A 20,025-nucleotide genomic window follows, 5' to 3' on the forward strand; every position below is an offset into this window, starting at 1 on the left:
CAAAACGAAAAAGTGTGTTTCAGCAGTTCTGAAACTCATCATTTTCAATTTCCTTACTGCTGCATTCATTAAACTCAATACCAAATAGCATCGATCTTTGGAATTTTTTCTTTTTTCTTTCCTTTTTAACAACACCAACTGAAGATCGACATCACATCGCTTCTGTCACTAGCAGATCAGGACAGAAAAGAACTATCATTAGATTCTATAATGATCGTCCATTTGCCCTAACTCTCGGTAATTTCAATTTGGCGCAAAAGGAAGCTAACGAGGCAGATTGTTTGGGCACTTGAGAAGATAGTCCCAAAAAGGGTGTTTTTTAATGGAAAGCTCTTTTCAAAACAGTTTATATTAATATTTAAGTTACATCCTCCTTTCCCAGTGTCTGATGAGTTTGAATGAAGAAACGCCAACATTATTGGCAGAATGACTAGTCAGTTAAAGGCGCTGTCATTTTTCATTACCAATCTGCATTTAATGTTTATTTATGTTTCAGAAAAGTTTTATGATGCGAGGCATTTATCTTTGATGTTTTCTGCGTATAAGTTTGATGTATTTACCTATGAAGCGTAATGGATTGAGAGGAGCAATTGATAACAGAACAGGTCTATACTAGAAGTTTTAGTTAGTAAATTTTTGTTCGCTTACGAAAAATATTTGTGTGATCATGCATGCAGGTGTAATAAGAAAACTTTTGACTCGTTATATTTTAATTGAAACTGAGTTCTGAAATTGAAACTGAGCAATATAATCAGTAAAATAATTCGCTAGTTATAACTCGGAAATTTAATTATAACTGAGTCAGCGAGACATATTGTTTTTGCAATTCAGGAGTTATTACCGAAAGGTGAGTTTTTTTTAAGATAATTTCTTTGAAAATATCTTTTATTTTTTTTAAAAGTTGAAATCCTCCTTCCAAATCTTCTAATGAATTTAAATGAATAAACGCCAACACTAGTTGTTCTGTTATTATTCCTTTTTGTGTTCTTCCATTTTTCGAAATTAATCTGCATTTTAATATTTATTTATGTTACAGAAAGGTTATATGATGTATGGCACCAGTTGTTTTCTGTGCTTGTCTTGGCTTTTTTTGCCTATGAAGCTTAAAAGAGTGGAGAGTAATTGATAGCATCGGAAAAGTGCCTAAAACAGAGGTTTCTAATTATTTTTGGTAATAAAACCTTAAATAATTAAGCATCTTTATTCGGAACCCCATAGTTAAAGCAAACAATCAAGATAGCTAAAGAAATGAAGGCAATTGCGAACTTATTTATCAATAAAAGACCATTTTTAAAGCAAATAAAGGGGATTTCATTGTTTTATCATTAAAGTTAGTTAAACAGCTAAACCGGCTTTTATATTTAAAGTCACTGAGTTGTATTAGTTATAAATTTGTGTTTGGTGTAATGTATGCATGTAGAGCTGAAAATTAACAAAAAATATAAGCCTAAATATGGCTTGCTTCGAAATGATGGCTAAAACGAACTGATGTATACATTGTGAATCATTATTAGGGAAACATATTTCTTAATAGACAAATAAGGTATTTTTTATTTCATTTGAAAAAAAGTGATGGGAAATAATAGTGAAAATTTTATAAATGATTATGTATTTATTAATTATGTATTTACTAATTAATTTAATGTATTGTTATTAGAAAAATTATATTTATTAAAAAATATTCATTTATTTTTAAATGTTATTTTACTTTAAATAATTTCATAAAAGCAACCAAAATATGAAATAAATAAGGGGTTATTGATTGAATCCAACTATAGTTAAAGGTTTCAAAGGTAACATAACTGTGTTCACGTGATACGGTTAAATAACCAAAATTTCATCAGTGCCAACTAGGATCACAGCTCATGAGAATTGAGCAAACATTTTTCAGAAAGCTTGAAGCAAAACCATGTTATAAAGATTACGAATTCATATTTTTATTTTCCATAATAGATTGCCTAACACACCTGCAAATGCCTAACATTCTTATTGTAATAAGAGGACAGGTAGTGAACACCTTATGAAGATTTTATTTCTTTGCATCTGGGTACATATTTTCGCTGAGTGGTCTAATCCGTTAATCTCATGACTGGTTGAAGGTGGGTTCGAGTTCTCTGCATTGAGTTTACAATATCACATCCACTTCCTCAAAACAAGTGTTTTGCACTCCTCAATTGGTGACCCTGATCTATTGGAGCACTGGATTCATTCAGGTATAAATGGCAGCAACCACAGATTTGTTTAACACAAAGAAATCGAATATCCCCTATCTCTTATGCTACATGGTACTACTAAAAAGAAACTAAACTCAGTGGCGTGACAGCCCATAGAGGACCAAGGCCTACTGTGCTACTAGATAAACTAATTAAGTCACATTTCCCGATTCACTTGACAAAACATAAAACAACCACAACCTAACTCTAATGCTCATTACCTAACAAAGAGCTTAGCATAATGTAACTTTTACTTCCAGTAAAATTTCGTTTTCACAGTTTTGAAACCATGCTAGTTGTAAATGTTAGCAAAACATTGCAGTTTTATATTCACGGGTTTTGAAACCACACTAGTTGTAAACGATTTTAAACCTGTAAAGTTGAAGAAATGTTCCAATCCGTAAACGCGATGGTTAATTGGATAGACCGGTTATTTTACCGTATTTTTAGAAAGAAAATTCTAACAGTGTAGCTAATATCCCTTGCAGTTAACAAAGATATTTTTTCAATATTAATTTTATTCCAATTTTTGAAATCAACATAATCTATAAGAAAATAATAATTGTGTTCAGCTCATAAGACATTTTGTTTGTGATGTTATTGCTTTTTTTTAAAAAAAATATATTCTATTGTTTCAAATAAATAACCTTATGGGAAAATCATTATCAAGCATCTTTGTTAGCTGCTAAATCTAAAAATAACTTTGTTATTTATAGACTTAATTATGTACGCATAAATCACCACCCTTCTAATTCGTAACTCAACTATACACACTTCATTTATTAATAAATGCATTTAAGTAGTTCCCTTTTAGGGTAGGGTCGTAAAAGTGTGGAAGTCGTGGAGTCGTACAGGCGGACGAGGGTTACATTTTCATTATTAATCTCAGAGCAAACGATAACATGAAATTTACTTGGGTCGTAAATCGAAGTACCCGTCTCCCACTTTCGGGCAAGCTTACCCTCTATCAGTAGCGAGTACTTAAAGAATTGTGAGCGAAAAGATGTTACGCTATATTGAGAAAGCGGGGAGACTGAAATTTCCTCTTCTCACAACAATGAAATATCTGCCATTAAGTTCTTAAAAATCTGAGATTTTATGTGTTTTAATATGCTATTTTCGCGATGTTTTAAAGAAATTGAGTTGAGAAAGAAGTTATAGCGTCATAATGCGGCTGGCGTCGAGATGGCTTTCAACGGTTTGTCTTGTTTCGCGTCCTTTCAGCTGCTGATAATTGAAGAGATAAAAACGATATTTGATGACAATTTTTATTTTATCAATTTTCCGATAAAACTTTTACACTAATTACTATAGGAACGTTATTGCATTTAATGACGCATTTGAGAGTAAAAAAAATACAATTACTATTTTACATTAATTTTGAAGGAGTATATTGGCCATTGCATTTAATCTATAACAAAAAGATAACAGATTTCTTCTATAAAATTTATCAAAAGTTTGAATATGAAAGTTTTGTAAATAATATAATCTGATTATTTTGCTAAAACACATTTATTTGCATTATATATACATTATTAGTAAGTATTATATATAACATTGTATTTAGGTTGCCTCTATTAGTCCTAATTATGGTTTAAATTCTTGCGAAATAAATCAAGCAAATCATTATAGGAACGTTATTGCATTTAATGACGCATTTGTTGACGAAAAAGTGAATGAAAAAATGAAATTTCTTTTTGACAGTATTTGTGAATGAGTGAGTATATTGCTCGTTTACTTAAGATATAACAAAAAGATAATATATTTCTTCGATAGAATGTATCAAAGGTATACGAAAGCTTTGTAAGTAAATGAAAGCTTTGTAAGTAAGATAATCTGAAAATACTTTATTTAGTTATGGCATGTTTATTTACTTAGTTTGGAATATTTAGGTTGCCTCTATTGATCCTAATTGAGGTTAAAATTCTTGCAAAATAAATCACGTATTTTTAAATAGGAAGGTATTAAAATTTAATATCCTTTTAAGCTATGTAATTTTAAATAACAAAACCCAAAGTTTTATCAAAATCTGTTGAATTGATTCTGATTATAACGTACATAAATTTAAAAATGCTTCAATTTTTTATATTTTAAACTTTTCATTTATTATTCATAATAAAAAAAGTAAGTGTTCAAAGCCATAAGGAAAGGGACAAAAAATTTTTGACAGGTAAATTCGTAACTTTGATGTCTTTTTGTAAATTAAAATTCAACTTGATTTCCAAATATTACTTTAGATATCTTCTTCGATAGTTTTTTTGTTAACTGCATATAATGCATATCCTAATCGCTTTAACCACAGTGAGTTCTTTCTTTCTTTTATTCCTTCTTTTTTCCTTTTTTTTATAGTTTTTTATGCCTTTTCGGTGGAAAAATTTCGCTATCACACTGGAAAAAATGTACTGTCAAAACTATCAAGAAATAATCAAAATATGGCAAAATTTAACGTGTTTCTGGTTCTATCGGTACACCAAATAAGTTGGCAATTTTTACTGAAGAGCTTAAGTAATGATTTTGGTAAAATTACCAATAAAATATGGTTTTGTAATATGTGATCCTAATTGATAATTTGTTGTTAACTGCGTATAATGCATATCCTTATCGCTTTAACCAAAGTGAGTTCTTTTTTTTTCCCTTCTTTTTCATTTTTTTAAAGTTTTTTTATGCCTTTTCGTTGGAAAAATTTCGCTAGTTCATCACACTGGGAAAAATGTACTGTCAAAACTATAAAAAAATAATCAAAATATGACAAAATTTAGCGTGTTTCTGGTTCTATCGGTACACTAAATAAGTCGGTAATTTTTACTGCAGAGCTTAAATAATGATTTTGGCGAAATTAGCAATAAAATATGGTTCTATAATATGTGGTCCTAATTGATAAGATTTGGTAAATTTGGTAATTTAATCAAGATATTTTAGAGCATGGCATGAAAACTTTTTATTGAGTAAAATTTACTTTTCAGTTTTGAACTAAACATGTGGTAATTGATATTGAAATGTTTAAAATAAGAATTTCCGGTAAACCGTTACCATATGTATGGAAAAATATAAATAATTTAGATGCCATATATTTTGATTTCATTACCAGAGTTACGTTTTCCTTCAAAACCAAGAGTGAAATTACTGTACCATACAGTACAGTAATTTCACCAGAATTTTTTTCCTTTCATGTTTTGGTCGCTCCCATTGCAAACCTAATGAAAGGAACACAGTATGTTTTAAATAGAATGCATTTCAATTTTTACAAAATTATAAACGTTTTATTGATGAATTTCATTTCACTTAATTTTCCAGAAATTATTTTTTCAAAGAAATACATCATCCAGTTTTAACTAGATCACACAATAAAATTATTATAAATCTTAACTTCTTCGTATTCCCTTAAAAAAAAAAAAATAAATAAACGCTGAATGCTATACAGTTGAAAACAAACGGAATTGCATTCCGTCTTTCATTTAAAATGAAATAATTTCTTTATTTCTCTGGCATGTTTAAATTTAAACAAAAAAAAAATAAAGATGGGAAAGTTTTCCCTTTTAACATATCATAAAAATAATTATTTTAGTTTCAGAGTGGTTAAGATAACATCGTTGTGATAAAACGCATAATTGCAGTGCGGCTTCCTTTTACGAACCTAAAGTTGAAGTACCTTTTAATTTATAGTTAGAGAACAGCAAGAAGCTGGAATCTTTTGGATTTATTGTCGTAATTGAAGGAGCACAGGCAATCTTGGGAATCTTTTACTTACAGGAAAACGCCCGTTTGCCCGAAATTAGGGCAGACTGAAATCGTTTATGCTCGGTTTAATACTCTGTTTTTTCCCTTGAAATAAACATAGCATGAAAATAAGACAAAATTTATAAAAATTCTTGTCTGATTTAGAGAGTTACGTTACAACGTTAGCAATACAAACGTTACAATAAAAAGAACACATGTTTCCTCTCTAAATAAAATAGTTATATTCTCTGAAACATTTATTTTCTTTTTCATTCATAAAATGTTGCATCACAGAAAACTTGTTTATATACAGAGTATTTATTAGATAGGTTACTTTATTTACAATATAGCAAAGTTAAAAGCAGAATCGTGTCTGCATTTTGTTAAATATAAGAAAGCAATATTTTACTAGCGAACTTATAAATTCAAGATTTAATAAGTTTCATTGTTAAATGTTCTAAGTTTACCGGATGAATTCTAATGATCGCAGGGATTAAAAAAAAATAAACAATGAATTTGTTGCTGTATAAAAATGAAATAATCAGTCTAACAGTTTTATGAAATTTGATTACACCTTTTAAAGTAGAGTCAACTTCTTCCGAAAAGTGGATTGTTGATTGAAACTTATCTAAAGTTCTTTCTTTTACTTTTTATAAATATTTTATTATTTTTGATTCTTATGTTATTGAATCATTATTTCATTATTTTTAATATTATCTTTAATCTCAGTTTTAATCTTACTTAATGCAATTTTATAAAAATTTAGCAAGGATATAGCTCTGATATATCTAACTGAACTAGTTAGTCTAATTTAATGTAAAAAAAAGATCATTTCCCGGCACACATTCTATATTGGTGACCTAGACGTGATGATGCTACTATCTTATTAATAAATAGATGGCAGGACTAAACTACGTTCCATGGTTCAATTTGACAAAACAAACAAGCTGTTTAAGTCTCAATCAACTTTAAAACCTGAGTTGCACTGGAATGGAGAATAACACACAAGCACACAAAACAATTACGTAAGACGCTCACGGCTGACAACAATTCAGACTTTCTCGTTCACTGGACGTGTACGCTAATTTTCATGATGGTAAGAATTCTAGTTATCGTCCCAAAGTTTCTGGGTTCGATTCCTGACGTTCCCAAAAGACATCATTTACGTATGTACCCCTGCTACTGATCTTATTTTAACAAATTAGCACTGAATGCTGCATTGACCCTATTTGGAAGCTCCTAAGGGCATCTATAACCAAAACTAAACTATCAAAAATGAAATAAAATGGTTAAAATTGCATATGCTTAAATATTATTATAATCGTTATACTTTTTAATAATCATAATACTTTTTTATGAAATTGAGAGTCTTTATTAAATCTTGATGCAACTTGCACACCACCTACTACACAAATAAAAAGACTTAGTATTTTCCCGTATCATGCTGCACGTTCTCATACGTATGCTCTAAGTAAAATGAAATAATTTTGGTTTCTTACAGTGTTAATGAAAAACATAAGCACGTGAAAGAACGTGCGTGCTATGTTACGAGAAAATGGTAAACCTCCTTAAAATAATTCATATTTAAAAATCGAGTATACACAAAATATATACTTTTATTAGATATAAAGGAATGTATTTTATTTTTATTTTCTACAACTATACAACTTTCAATGCAGTCCATAAAGTTCTATAACCAACCTAGAACTACATAAAGATAAAATGAAATTTTTTAAACTAATTATTTCATTTTGTGGGACTTCTTTCAATTCTAATTTATTAAATAAATATGAAACTAAAATTTATTTATCAGTTTTCCCCATCTCTAAAATCAGAATCTATCTAAACACAGCATGAAGTATTTTATTTGCTTATAAGTCGTCTCTAATTTGAAAACATTTTTACCAAAATATTAATTTTTAAAAAATACTAATGGCACTATTATTCAGAACTTTGCAAATCTTCTCTTAAGACTCGTGATTCGGAAGCAGTAGAAAAGTAAAGATTTCCAGAAAACGTGACAAATCTCTTTCAAAAAGAAATCTGCTGCTTCGGTCTTAAATTTAATTCAGAGTATTAAACATCCTTTAAAAGTACGTGATATTTTAAGTTAAAAGCGAGTTAGCTCATAATGGACAAAGCGAGTAACAGCTGATGTAAAAAATTTTTTTTCGAAAATCTCTAAGGATAAAATTAGTAAAACTAATCAAAGACATTTATGATAACCATAAGTGCTTTTAAAATGCTATATTGTTCTAGTATTTTCTAAAAAGATATGGAAATCATATAAATTTTTACCTATTTTTTAAATGCAGGTCTTTCAAAGTAGGTTTTTCTAAAACAACAAGTTACAATACAGTTATAAACAGTTATAATAAGTCATTTTTTTAAAAAATGAAGTGGCGTAAGCCCAGACATCTCAATTTCATTCGGTTTCAAGTCAGGAACGAACTTCTACATCTTACTGATAATTTCAAAACATATTATTAGTTTTATTTAAATAAAAAAATAGTGCGTAGAGTCCCTTCGTGCGGAAGAAGTTAAACTTCGCAACCTGCGACGTTAATTGTAGAAGAATCAGCAGTCGTAGAAGGATCACTAGTTCTATTCAATGACTCTTTTTCCTGCTCCGCTCGCTTCCGTGCTCTGTAATCACGGTAATATTGTGCATTTTCCCCTCGTGGACCTCTTGAATCAGTGGAAGTGCTTGTGGTTGCCTCATCGTCTCGCCCTGGAAAATGTATTTGTATTTATAATGTATGTGAATGCGTCATAATGTAATTTCAGAAGAGAAAACCTAACAATCAATTGATATTCACAAGAGACGTACCTTGACATAACCTTAACTCCGTCGCATTGTCCGTGGGATTGTTTTCCCTCCTTTTTTTACAATTGTTATCCGCTAAATTTGAAAAAAAAAATACTACCCTATTAAATTATATGTGCATCAAAACAAACTAAAAAAATATTTATAGAAAAACAATACTTTTATGACTTTTATTATTTTTATGCTAGTGAGAACCAAAACAATATGGAAATGAATGAGGGAAAACTGGATCCTACCACGTGATTTCCCGGCCAATAAAAATGTAGCGCTAAACGTTTAACGCAACCATGTTGGAAGTCGCATAAGAAGTATAACTTCAAAATCTAACTGCAATTATGTAATAAATTTTATATTGTCTGTTTGACGTTCTGAAAAAGATGGGATAAAAAGGTTCCCTTTCGAAAAAACAGTATTTAAACAGTTTAAAATCACATGCTTAGTGTGGTGATAGTAGCTCTTTGTTAAATTTTTTTCAAAATCTTATAGCGTAAAATCAAAATGAAGAGTAGTTATTAATCAAATGAAGTCGATATTATTATTTTTTTCATATTTAATGATTGACGCAAAATATTTTGATGCACAGCGTTATACCGTATATTTTGAAATGACTTTTTAACCGGGTTGACAAAAGCAACGATATTTGCTAAAGATTTGATGAAGTAACAAAATTTGATATTCAGCCAGCTTTTGTCTTGATCATTTCCATGAAAGAGATATATGAAAAAGTGCATGGAGCAAATGTAGTATGTTCAATTGTGTATTCAAATATTCTTGGTAATAACCATACATTTTTAAAAGATGTCGTTGCATTAGTTAGTATATTAGACAGATATTTATGTTTAAGTTTTTGTTTAGGAAGGATATATTACTTATTTTTTTGTTACTTATCCATTTAAAGAGGCCGTAAATAACCTATAACCACAATAACTATATTCGGTACTTAATAATGCAAAATCAGTAGTTTCTATTATCTTAATTAATTTAGTACATTGACGTCAAATATAGTTGGACAACTTTTTCTGCGTCTTTTCAAAACGGATTTCTCCTTGGATTTATTTTGAAATTCAAGAGTCACGTATTACCCAAACTTTGATAATTTTTATGATGATGTTTATTCCACATGATATATATATATATATATATATATATATATATATATATATATATATATATATATATATATATATATATATATATATATATATATATATATATATATAATATATATATATATATATATATATATATATATATTTATAATGGTTTGATATTGTACCTAAGATATTGAACACTGGGTTAAGTTGAAGTTTTAGTATCCGGGGGCTCCTTGATTCGGCGATAATTTTCGTTTGTCAATTTAAGGGACCCTTGATTCTATTTACTGAGATATTCCTTGATGTCCTTGCTTACAATGACGTCACCTTCGGGTTACTGCAACTTTTGTTTACTTTCATGTGATTGGTTCTTGGTTCATTTTCCTATATATTGGTTTATTTTCATATCGCTGAATATAAGAAGGTATCCCTATTGTAAACTATTGTCAAACACTGAAGAAAGGGGGACATTAATCGCAATAAATTACTGTCAATAAATTTTATGATAAAGCTCTGATAACGTCAATCATTTCTTTTTCGAATTACAGAAAATCATACTTTTTTTTACAAATTTTTGAATAGTTATCTTTATTAATATTTAATATATTCATCTACAATGTTTAATATTAATTTTAGAAAATAATGGAACACAAACTGAAAAAAAGTACTCGTCAAAGAAAGGGTATTATAATACTAAGGTTTTACAATATTGCTCTTTTGCAATGTAAGTAAATATTTCTAAATAATTCTTTTCATTAACTGATTATTTTGTTAAAAAATATGGTATGGTGATGACTAATATTATTAAAAAAAGTTTTACTTTTTATTTATATTAGCTTTAAGTTGGACTTCTTCAATTAATAAGTTATTCATATAATTTAAATGAGCATGAAACAAATATGTTTGTGTTCAGTTTTCCTTTTCATTGATCTGTTGAAAATGTTTTAAATGCCACCGAACTTTCATATTTGGGTACCTATTCGTTAGTTAGATGACAAAAGAGAAATGCATATTCTGTTTAGAAAAAAATCACCAAGTTTTGGAGAGTGAAAAATTACAGAAAGGGTTAAATTTGAAGGGTATAATTCGCTGCCACTTCCAAGCATGCGGACTGGGTTTAAAGTCACTGTAGTTGATTTGACTAATACCATATTCCCTGAATAAGGATATTGTTTTAGTAGACCAAAAAATAAGATTTTTTAAAAATAGTTGATGATTTTCAAGCGTTATTTAACTTATACATTTTTTTATAACTGAACTTTATTTACAGATTATGAGTAATATTAAAGCTTTGAAGCAAGGAGACTTTGAAGACTGCTTAAGATCTAAAGCGCCTTTGTTGAAATTTAAAAATATATTTTATTCAATAAAGTCTCCTGGAAGACTAGCATATTCAAAATATTTAAGGGAGACTGACCTTTTTAAATGTGCTAATCCTCCAATATTAAAATTTCACGCTTCTTTTGATAATCGTGGTCAATTACCGAAGGATCGAATGAAGTTTAGAAGCTGTCATATTCTTTTTTATGTGGAAGACGGTACTATTAAGGTGTATGAGCCAACAAAGAGAAACGCTGGTTATGAACAGGGGCGCATCATCAATCGAATTAGAATACCGAAACCAGAGGGAGATTTTTACACTCTAGATGATTTTATAATTGGCGAGACAGTTATTTTCTTCGGAAAAATATTTAAATTATTAGATTGCGATGGTTTTACAAGGAATTTTCTCCATGAAATGGGCTTTAGAGTTAATAATCCAGATGTTGGCCTTAAAGATCCTGTTGTTGATGACAGAGAACAGGAAGACAGCCCACGTACACAGATATATAGGACTGTAGTTAAAGACTACAAGCGTGCAAAATTTCAAGCAGATTACCCAAAACACTTGCGATTTTTTGGGATTTATCAACGCAACCCAACTCATATTGAAGATCAAAAGTATGTGTCCATGTACTATAGTTTGTCTGACGGCACAGTGAAAATCGTAGAAGATGCAAGAATCATAGATAGTCAAAAAAATCGGTTGCAAGGTAATTTTGATACATGTTTGGTACTAAAATCCGTTCTCGTTCCTAAAAGTGACACTTGGTTAACCTCGATAGGGACTAGTTCTCCCGAAACCATATTGAATTTAGGATCCAATAGGCCAAAAAGTTGGATGTATGATTGCAGGTTGAATAATTCTAAAGAATTTTTTCAAAATTTCTTACTAGATTGCAATTCAGAGGTTCACAAGAAAATGAATGAATTTTATGTGCCAAGTGATTTTGAACTAGGGAGCTCTATAAATGTTTTTGGTGCTAAACTCTTGTTATATGATTGTGATGATTTCACTAAACAATACTATTCCAATGTCTATAACGTAGAACTAAAACCATTAACATTGCCAGAAATAAAACTTAGTGATTACCATAAATTAGTGCATCCTCAACAAATGGGGAGTTTTAAAGACAGTTTGAAATCCTTCTATAATACTGAAATATACAGACCTTTGCCCAGTTCGAAAGATTTTATTGAAGTTAATAAAATATCCACCAAAATTCCGACAAAAGGTATTCATCGTGATGATCTTATGAAGTTTTATTTGAATAATCCAGATATCGATGACTGTAAAATTCTCCGATTTTTATCAGTTTTTACGCATAACCCAATGAAAAAAGAACAGCGCTTTATCATTGAGTTTCACATGGAAGATGATACAGTTAATATATCCGAACAAGACTATGAGACTTCAGAGCAACGCATGGGTAGTGCAAAATATTTGAAAAGAGTGAAATTGAGCAAACCAGTTCCAGATCCCATTAATTATGACCATTGCTTCTACTCTAAAGCGGATATGTATGTCGGAAACACTATCTGCGCTCGTACAGAGTCCTTTTATCTACTTGAAGCTGATGAATATACTTATACATTTATGGAAAAACATAGTAATTTCTTTATATACTCGGACATCAAAATTATATTGGAATTGATGAGAAAGCATGTTGGAGTTTCTGCCCAATCTTTACTTGAATCCTTCGAAGCAAAAGATGCTTGCAAAGCTGGTGTGATTCCATTTGATTTATTCAGACTTGTTATACGTGATCTTTTTAAAAATGCTTCTACCGTATTAAATGAACAACAAATAATAACATTAGCTAGAGCCTATGCTGAAGAAGAATACACGGGCTTGATTTTTGAAGATATTGTTGCGAGGGTTCAAGCTCAGTTGAAAAAGCATGGTTTTCAGGATTTTGATAGATTAAAAAATCAGTTTCAGATTTTTGATATCAACTATGGAAATAGAACTGGTCTTTTCCAGGCTAGTCAAGTGTATAGAATTCTTGTATCGAGTCCGATACCTGCTGATCGAGATCTGATTAAGGCTTACTTATTTAAATTTCCAAAAAGTGAAGGACTTATAGATTATCGTAAAATTATGGAAACTTTAGATTTTGTTAATAATCCTGCTAAGGCACCAAACAGTAAACCTTATGTTATAAGCGTTAATTGGTCGAAAGGTGAGAAAAAGAAAAACATGCAAAAAATAATTTATCGGTTATTAATCGACGCTCTTAAAATTGAAGATTGCTTTTGTTCTTAATTTTAAGTATAAGTTATAAGCGTTAATTGGTAGAGAGTCGAGAAAAAAAAAACATGCAAAAAATATTTTATCGGATATTAATCGGCTCTCTCAAAATTGAAACTTGCCTTTGTTCTTAATATTAAGTGAATTCTAAATTTTTCATTTCATAATTCTGAGTTATAGGTTTATTACTTTATTAGACAGGGGATATTTTTAATTGATTAAAAGGAAGGCATCTATCTAAAATCATTTGATTTCGTAGAACTTATTATGTTTAGTGTACTACACTGGATATAAGTTTATTTAATACAGTTTCTATTTTACTATTTATGTAACCAATTCTTCAAATTTCAAACTTATTATAGCGCATATATAATTTCATTTAATTCACAAATATTTAATACTTAGTTACATTTATTTCTTCTCCATAAAAATTCGACTCAAAACTGAGTTAAAAATATATGGACAAAATTTAACAATTATAATTTTTCAAATATTTTATTAAAATTTAAAGTTTTATTTTCTTTAAATAACTATTAATTTTTCAGCTAAAAATTTTTGAATGCTTCCCTGGCATTAGCTTTAAAAAATTACTATCAATAATAAAGCACAATATTAAATCTTTGCTTATAAGTGAAATTTATTTTTGTTTCAGCATGTACTATTCTTTAAATATTATTAACATCTTTCTTGAAAATTATTGTATAAAGATAAAATTGTATTAATTGATAAAAATATTATAAAAGGTATTTTTTAAGTGTTTATAGTTTGTCTGTGTGTTTTGAAAAATATAAATTTCTAAATATTTGGTAAAGAATGAAATTAAAAATCTTTAAATATTTAATTTTTGCCTATGATTATTTCTGTTTTTGTTTTATGCAACTTTATTACGTATTGCTTTGTTACGTTCAACTTTAAAGTCAACAACTTTAAAGTTTAAAGTTTACAACTTTAAAGTTTAGTTTTTTTCCCCTTCCGATTTTAAAGCCAATACAAGAATAAATAATGGCGTTTTTCTGTTAGTTCAATAATTCACCTTTTTGAAATGATTTATACATTCTATGTTCACTTTTCTAGAGTTTCTGATCTACTTTTCTTTTAGTATCAAACTTTGGAAGCGATTTTGTAAGATTCTTTTTTGTAGCAAATTGTGAGGAATTTACAGAACACACACCTTTGAAATTAAAATATATTTAAACATTATTAAAATGTATTTAACGAAAGAAATAAATCTTTAAAATTATAAATTTTTAAAGTTATAATTTTAAGTAAGAGTCATAAATTATTGGTTTTGAATTAGTAGTATGCTTTTTTTGTTTTTTCTCATGCTAGAATAAAAGCTTTTTATTTTTACTCAATTATTCTCTGGGAAAAACTAAGCTACCTGGGCAACAAAATTAGTCACCTTAGAGAAATCATGAAAATTATAATTTTTCATCAATTCGGCTGCGTTGTTTCGAGGATGGTTTTCGTTTTATAAATGCGGCTTGTTCATCTAAGCGCCACTTTTTCAATCAATACAATCACGATTTCTATGTTATTGATGTCGTATGCCATTAAGACAAAAAGAGTGAGCTTCTTCTTGTCTTCCAGTGGCGCCATCTAGGGTCAAGAATTTAACCTTTCACACACACATACGTCACAGCCCGTTTATTGTGCGATCCCATTTCAAAATCTAATAATAAGTTAATAGGTTATAAGGTAATAAGGTAATAATAAGTTAATAGGTTAATAAGTTAATAGGAAATTTGTGAACAATTAATGAATCAGACATAAATTTTAGGCTTATAACAAAGCACATTTAAAAAGTCTATTTATTTAAAACCTTCACTAATTCGAAATTAAAATAAATTGCCTGAAATAAATTGGGCTAATTTAGTAATGAAATATATATTTTCTATCTAGTTTAAATGTATGAGGGATTATTACAATATACTTGAAAAGTATCAAACTGATTAAAAAATGCCAGAGACTTTTCCGCTTAGATTGGCACATTTCAAAATGACGGTAAAAGTACCGATTTATTCAATTAGTTTACTCTGCAAAAAATTCCGAATCAAACAACAGTAAAAAGTTCCATCACTCAGGGTGCCGGCACCTTTTTCCCTAAAATCAAATTTTTACCGGAACATGTTATGGAACTAAAAAATCTGATATACCGTAATTTTGACACTATTAATTATATTAAAATCACTGAATAATACTCTAATTAAATAAATACTATTGTAAAAATTACCTTATAATATTTTACGGTAAAATGGATTTGAAAAGTGATGCCCTCAAATTGCCGGTACTTTATTCGGTAATTTGATCCGGAATTTTTTACCTGATATGGTAACTTGATAAAGTTTCGTCACTGTATCTAAAACCACGCATGGAATAATAGAAAATGATTAAGACTAATGAACTGTGCAATTCAATCATTTGCATTTTCTTATTATATGCATTAATTCTTAATACACATATTGAAATTAGATCTAAATTTTTTAAAGGGTGAAGAAGGAGAATAATAATTTATACATCTAAAACAACAAAGTTTTACATTAGTGGCAGTTCGTATGTTTGTGTAAGGATAAAATATTTGGCGCTCTCTCCTAATGTAGATCTACAAAATATCCGGGAAATATCATCAAAATCACGTTTATGTTTCTTATATTTGAAATGGAAGAATGTGATCGTACAGGATATGTCGCTTTAAGGCCCGAAAACGAGGTATTATTTAAATCACTCTCGAATATTTACCGTTTAAATCCCAAGATGAAATAAAATTGAGTGCTTGAACCAGAGCATTCTCTCTTAAATCGACACCATCCACTAATGCAATGCCATTTTACCATCTGAGCTTAAAGCCTTGCTAATGGACTAGGCGTGCTGCGGTTTATGCACAGCGATTTAATTGAGGACTTCCAATATTGGAACGTCATAATGCCATTAACCCTAGCTCATCGTCTCTGATGGGTGCTATATTAGAGCATGTGGCAGGATGGGCTGAGACTGGAGATGCTGGGACAGACGAGCGGTGAAGTGGTTCCGCGGAATGATACATTATGGCTCGTCATGCGAGGTGGAGGGGTTGAGGGGGGATATTCCAGATTGGGGTTAGTAACGCGATGTACAGCTTCGGGAATAGGATTTTAATGACAATGTCATGCGTGTATCAATGCTAGTATGCGGGATTTGTGTTCTTGCACGTTTCAGGAATTTAACAGTTCGGGGAGAATTTGTTGCCCATTTAGCTATTTGTTGCTGTTTTGTGTGAAATTATTCGGTGATAAGGACCCTTTTATTTGGGGGAATTAAAGGGTGTTTGCTTAAAACCCTGTTTCAAGCATTTGTCCAATCACAATATAATTATGCTTTAATTACATTCTTTTCTGTAGTTAGTTATCTAACGTGATGTTGCTGTTCTCGTTAATATTAAATTTGAAATTGATAGATCTATTCAAATGGGGGGAATGTTATGTGTTTTTTAACGATTGAATGCTGTTAGGAATATAACTCAAATTAATCTGCCATTTTAACGTTTGAAAATATTCCTAGATAATGATTGGCAAATAAAACAACAAATCACACAGAGGTTGTTTCAGAAAAAAATAGCACTTATTTTTTTAATTTACACAAGAGTATGTTTGGAGTGAAATTTACTTTTCCTCATTTTATCTACAGAAGCCATGAAAAGAGCTACATATTTTTTGCTTTGAAATAATGTACACTTTTTTTAACGCATTGAATTAAAAATTTAGTAAATTATTTTAATTCACTCGAGAAATATTTAAAGACTAATTTCTTTTCAGCATGCTTTTATGGACTCTTTAAAATAAATTGTGATAAAAAAGTTTTTTTGAGGTTTCAAGTCATTCACCGAGTTTCCCAATAGTAACTGATAATTTCAAAATACGAAAAAAAGGACTGAGGAAAAGAATGGGTATTCTATATAATGCTGACGTTTAATATAGTGATGGTAATATATACACTCAATATAATGTTTTTTAACATTAAACGTCACACTGACGTTTAATGTTAAAAAACATTAAATTGAAAAAAAAAAGTATGGTCAAAACTACTAGAACATGGTAAAATTTACCAAATTACTGGTTTTAAAAGAGCACCAAAAAGGTTGGTCTTTTTTAACGAAGTCCTTCGGGAATGATTTCAGTAAAATTAACAATAATATATGGTTTTATAATATGTAATAAAATTTGGTAAATGCGGAAAAATTTGGTAGTTTCATCACGATAACTTAGCGCATGGTATAATAAACCATTTATTAGGTTAAATTTACATCTTATTTTGTATTTTTTAAATTAATGTATGATTATATGAGCGATAATTTTGAAAGCCAGAATTTCCGGTAAACCGTTACCAAAAGAACGGTAAAATTACCACATGAAGGGTTTAGATATTATTCTATACTTTGGTTTAATTAACTAAATAATTGTTTTTTTTTTAAAAAAAAAACAAAAACAAAAATGTCATTATCATACAATCCTTTACGGTAATTTTATCGAAATTTTTAAAAACATCAAAAAATTTTTTTTTGAGAAAAGGATGTTTTTAATCAGACGAGATTCAATTTGATTTTTGGTGTTTTAAATTATCGTGAGAGAATTTTTTAAAAAAATTCTGAAATTTCGGTTCAGTTCTAAATAATCAACTATTAAAAATGTTTGCGTCAAGCATGTAAGGTATGTCTGACTTGGAAAATTAAGCATTTAACTGTACGAGGTTCACTTGAAGATTGAATTCGATCTTTATGCCTAAATTCGATCACTAAAAAATTTAAAAGGTGCAACTTTATAGCGTTTAAAGATTTTGCACGTATTATGAAAGGAATGACTTCAAATTGATCAAGTGATTTCAAATAGTTAACTGTTTAAAATGCTTTCCTGAAAATGCTTCGTATATAGGTTTGCTTTGCAAAAAGTATGTTTTCAATCACAACAGATCAATGTAGTGTAGTACTTTGTGTATTTTTTCTTATATATTAGAAAGGTTCTAAAAACATATATTAAAGGACCCCATTTAAAAATATCTATATACTGAGCCAGATATTGAGAAAAAAACCCAAATAAAAATTTCAAGCAGTTTTACTTCTTTGTTGGATGATCAGATAATTATAGTAAAATTATTTTACAATATACTTCACTTGATAGACATTTTAAATTAATACATTTTAGAATAAGATGATAAAAAGTTATAATTTCTTAATTCATGTCAATTTCTAGGCAATTAATATTTTAGAAAAAAATACAAAACTTTTCTTCAGTTGTGTTAAATCTCTACTTTAAGGTGCTACTTTTAATTCGAAAATGCATTTATTTCTGTGGTTTGACTAATGAAAGCAAAGAAGCTAAGGATATTAATTTTTAAAAGATTCGAGTATAATAAAAACTCATTAATAAGATTGAATATTCTTCGTTTAAAATATGTCCTTGTACCTTACTCCGTTTAAAAGTTTTACACTTTCTTTCTTTTCAAACAGCATGATAATAAAAACATAGAGCTATCAAAACCGTAGATGCTGTTTAAATAGCAAATCGATTTAAACCACAGAGCAATATCAAAAACAAATTTCCCCTCAATTAAGTAAAAACAGTTTCCATTTAAGTGTTATTTTGTAAATATTAAATAAGTTTATTTTAGTTAACTCATAAAGCAAATAGCTGTTACAAAACCAAAAGTAAACTACCGAGTATACTTAAAACGTTTTATCTGTAATTATAGTTCCCATTGAAAGCATTTTAAAAGGAAATGGAATCATTACGTGCAGCTTAGCCATTTTGAATTCGAGTTGAAACAGCATTTAGAACTTCAAATTAGAGCAGTTAAATGCACATGTTATGAATGCAGAATTTTCAGGCAATTAAATGTTATTGTCGTCTCGCATGCGATTATTATGAATTACTGAACCCAAAACAGTAATCTTAATCTATTTTGCTATTCAAAGATCTTGATTCCGAAAAGAATTCGAAATAAATACTTAACTTTCCTTCATTTTTTCGTCAGTTAAAATTACATCTTTCGTCAATAGAAATGCTGAAATTCTATCATTAAAATTTATTATTGATGACATTTGGATTACTATTCAAAATTGATGATTTAAGTGAGAGCTTAATCATCGTATTGAAAAGAATTCAAAATCGATGCTGAATTTTCTTCATTTTTTTACCAGTAAAAATTACTTCTTTCTTCAATAGAAATGCTGAAATTCTATCATTAAAATTATTTATTGATGACATTTGGATTACTATATAAAATTGATGATTCAAGTGAGAGCTTAACGTAATGAAAAGAATTAAAAATCGATGCTGAATTTTCTTCATTCTTTTTGCCAGTAAAAATTACTTCTTTCTTCAATAGAAATGCTGAAATTCTATCATTAAAATTTATTATTGATGACATTTGGATTACTAAGTAAAATTGATGATTTAAGTGAGAGCTTAACGTATTGAAAAGAATTCAAAATTGATGCTGAATTTTCTTCATTTTTTAGCCAGTAAAAATTACTTCTTTCTTCAATAAAAATGCTTAAATTCTATCATTAAAATTTATTATTGATGACATTTGGATTACTAAGTAAAATTGATGATTTAAGTGAGAGCTTAA

The 20,025-nt window shown here is 29.0% G+C and overlaps 1 protein-coding gene across 1 annotated transcript; it reads left to right on the plus strand.

Moving 5' to 3' along the window:
• The first annotated feature begins 238 nt into the window (after nucleotides 1-238).
• Nucleotides 239-14,020, plus strand: LOC107454922 (EF-hand domain-containing family member C2-like). Its single transcript, XM_043044017.3, has 2 exons — nucleotides 239-847; nucleotides 11,122-14,020. Exon 2 carries the CDS (start codon nucleotides 11,125-11,127, stop codon nucleotides 13,435-13,437), a length of 2,313 nt encoding a protein of 770 aa, XP_042899951.2. The 5' UTR covers nucleotides 239-847; nucleotides 11,122-11,124; the 3' UTR covers nucleotides 13,438-14,020.
• The last annotated feature ends 6,005 nt before the right edge of the window (nucleotides 14,021-20,025 follow it).

Source organism: Parasteatoda tepidariorum, chromosome 3 (assembly GCF_982258835.1).
Source record: "Parasteatoda tepidariorum strain Cologne lab strain chromosome 3, Ptep-v5.0, whole genome shotgun sequence".
Lineage (NCBI taxonomy): Eukaryota > Metazoa > Arthropoda > Arachnida > Araneae > Theridiidae > Parasteatoda > Parasteatoda tepidariorum.

Bases quoted from the DNA above. Each gene is read 5' to 3' on its own strand.
- LOC107454922 (XM_043044017.3), top strand. From the start codon at position 11,125: ATGAGTAATATTAAAGCTTTGAAGCAAGGAGACTTTGAAGACTGCTTA.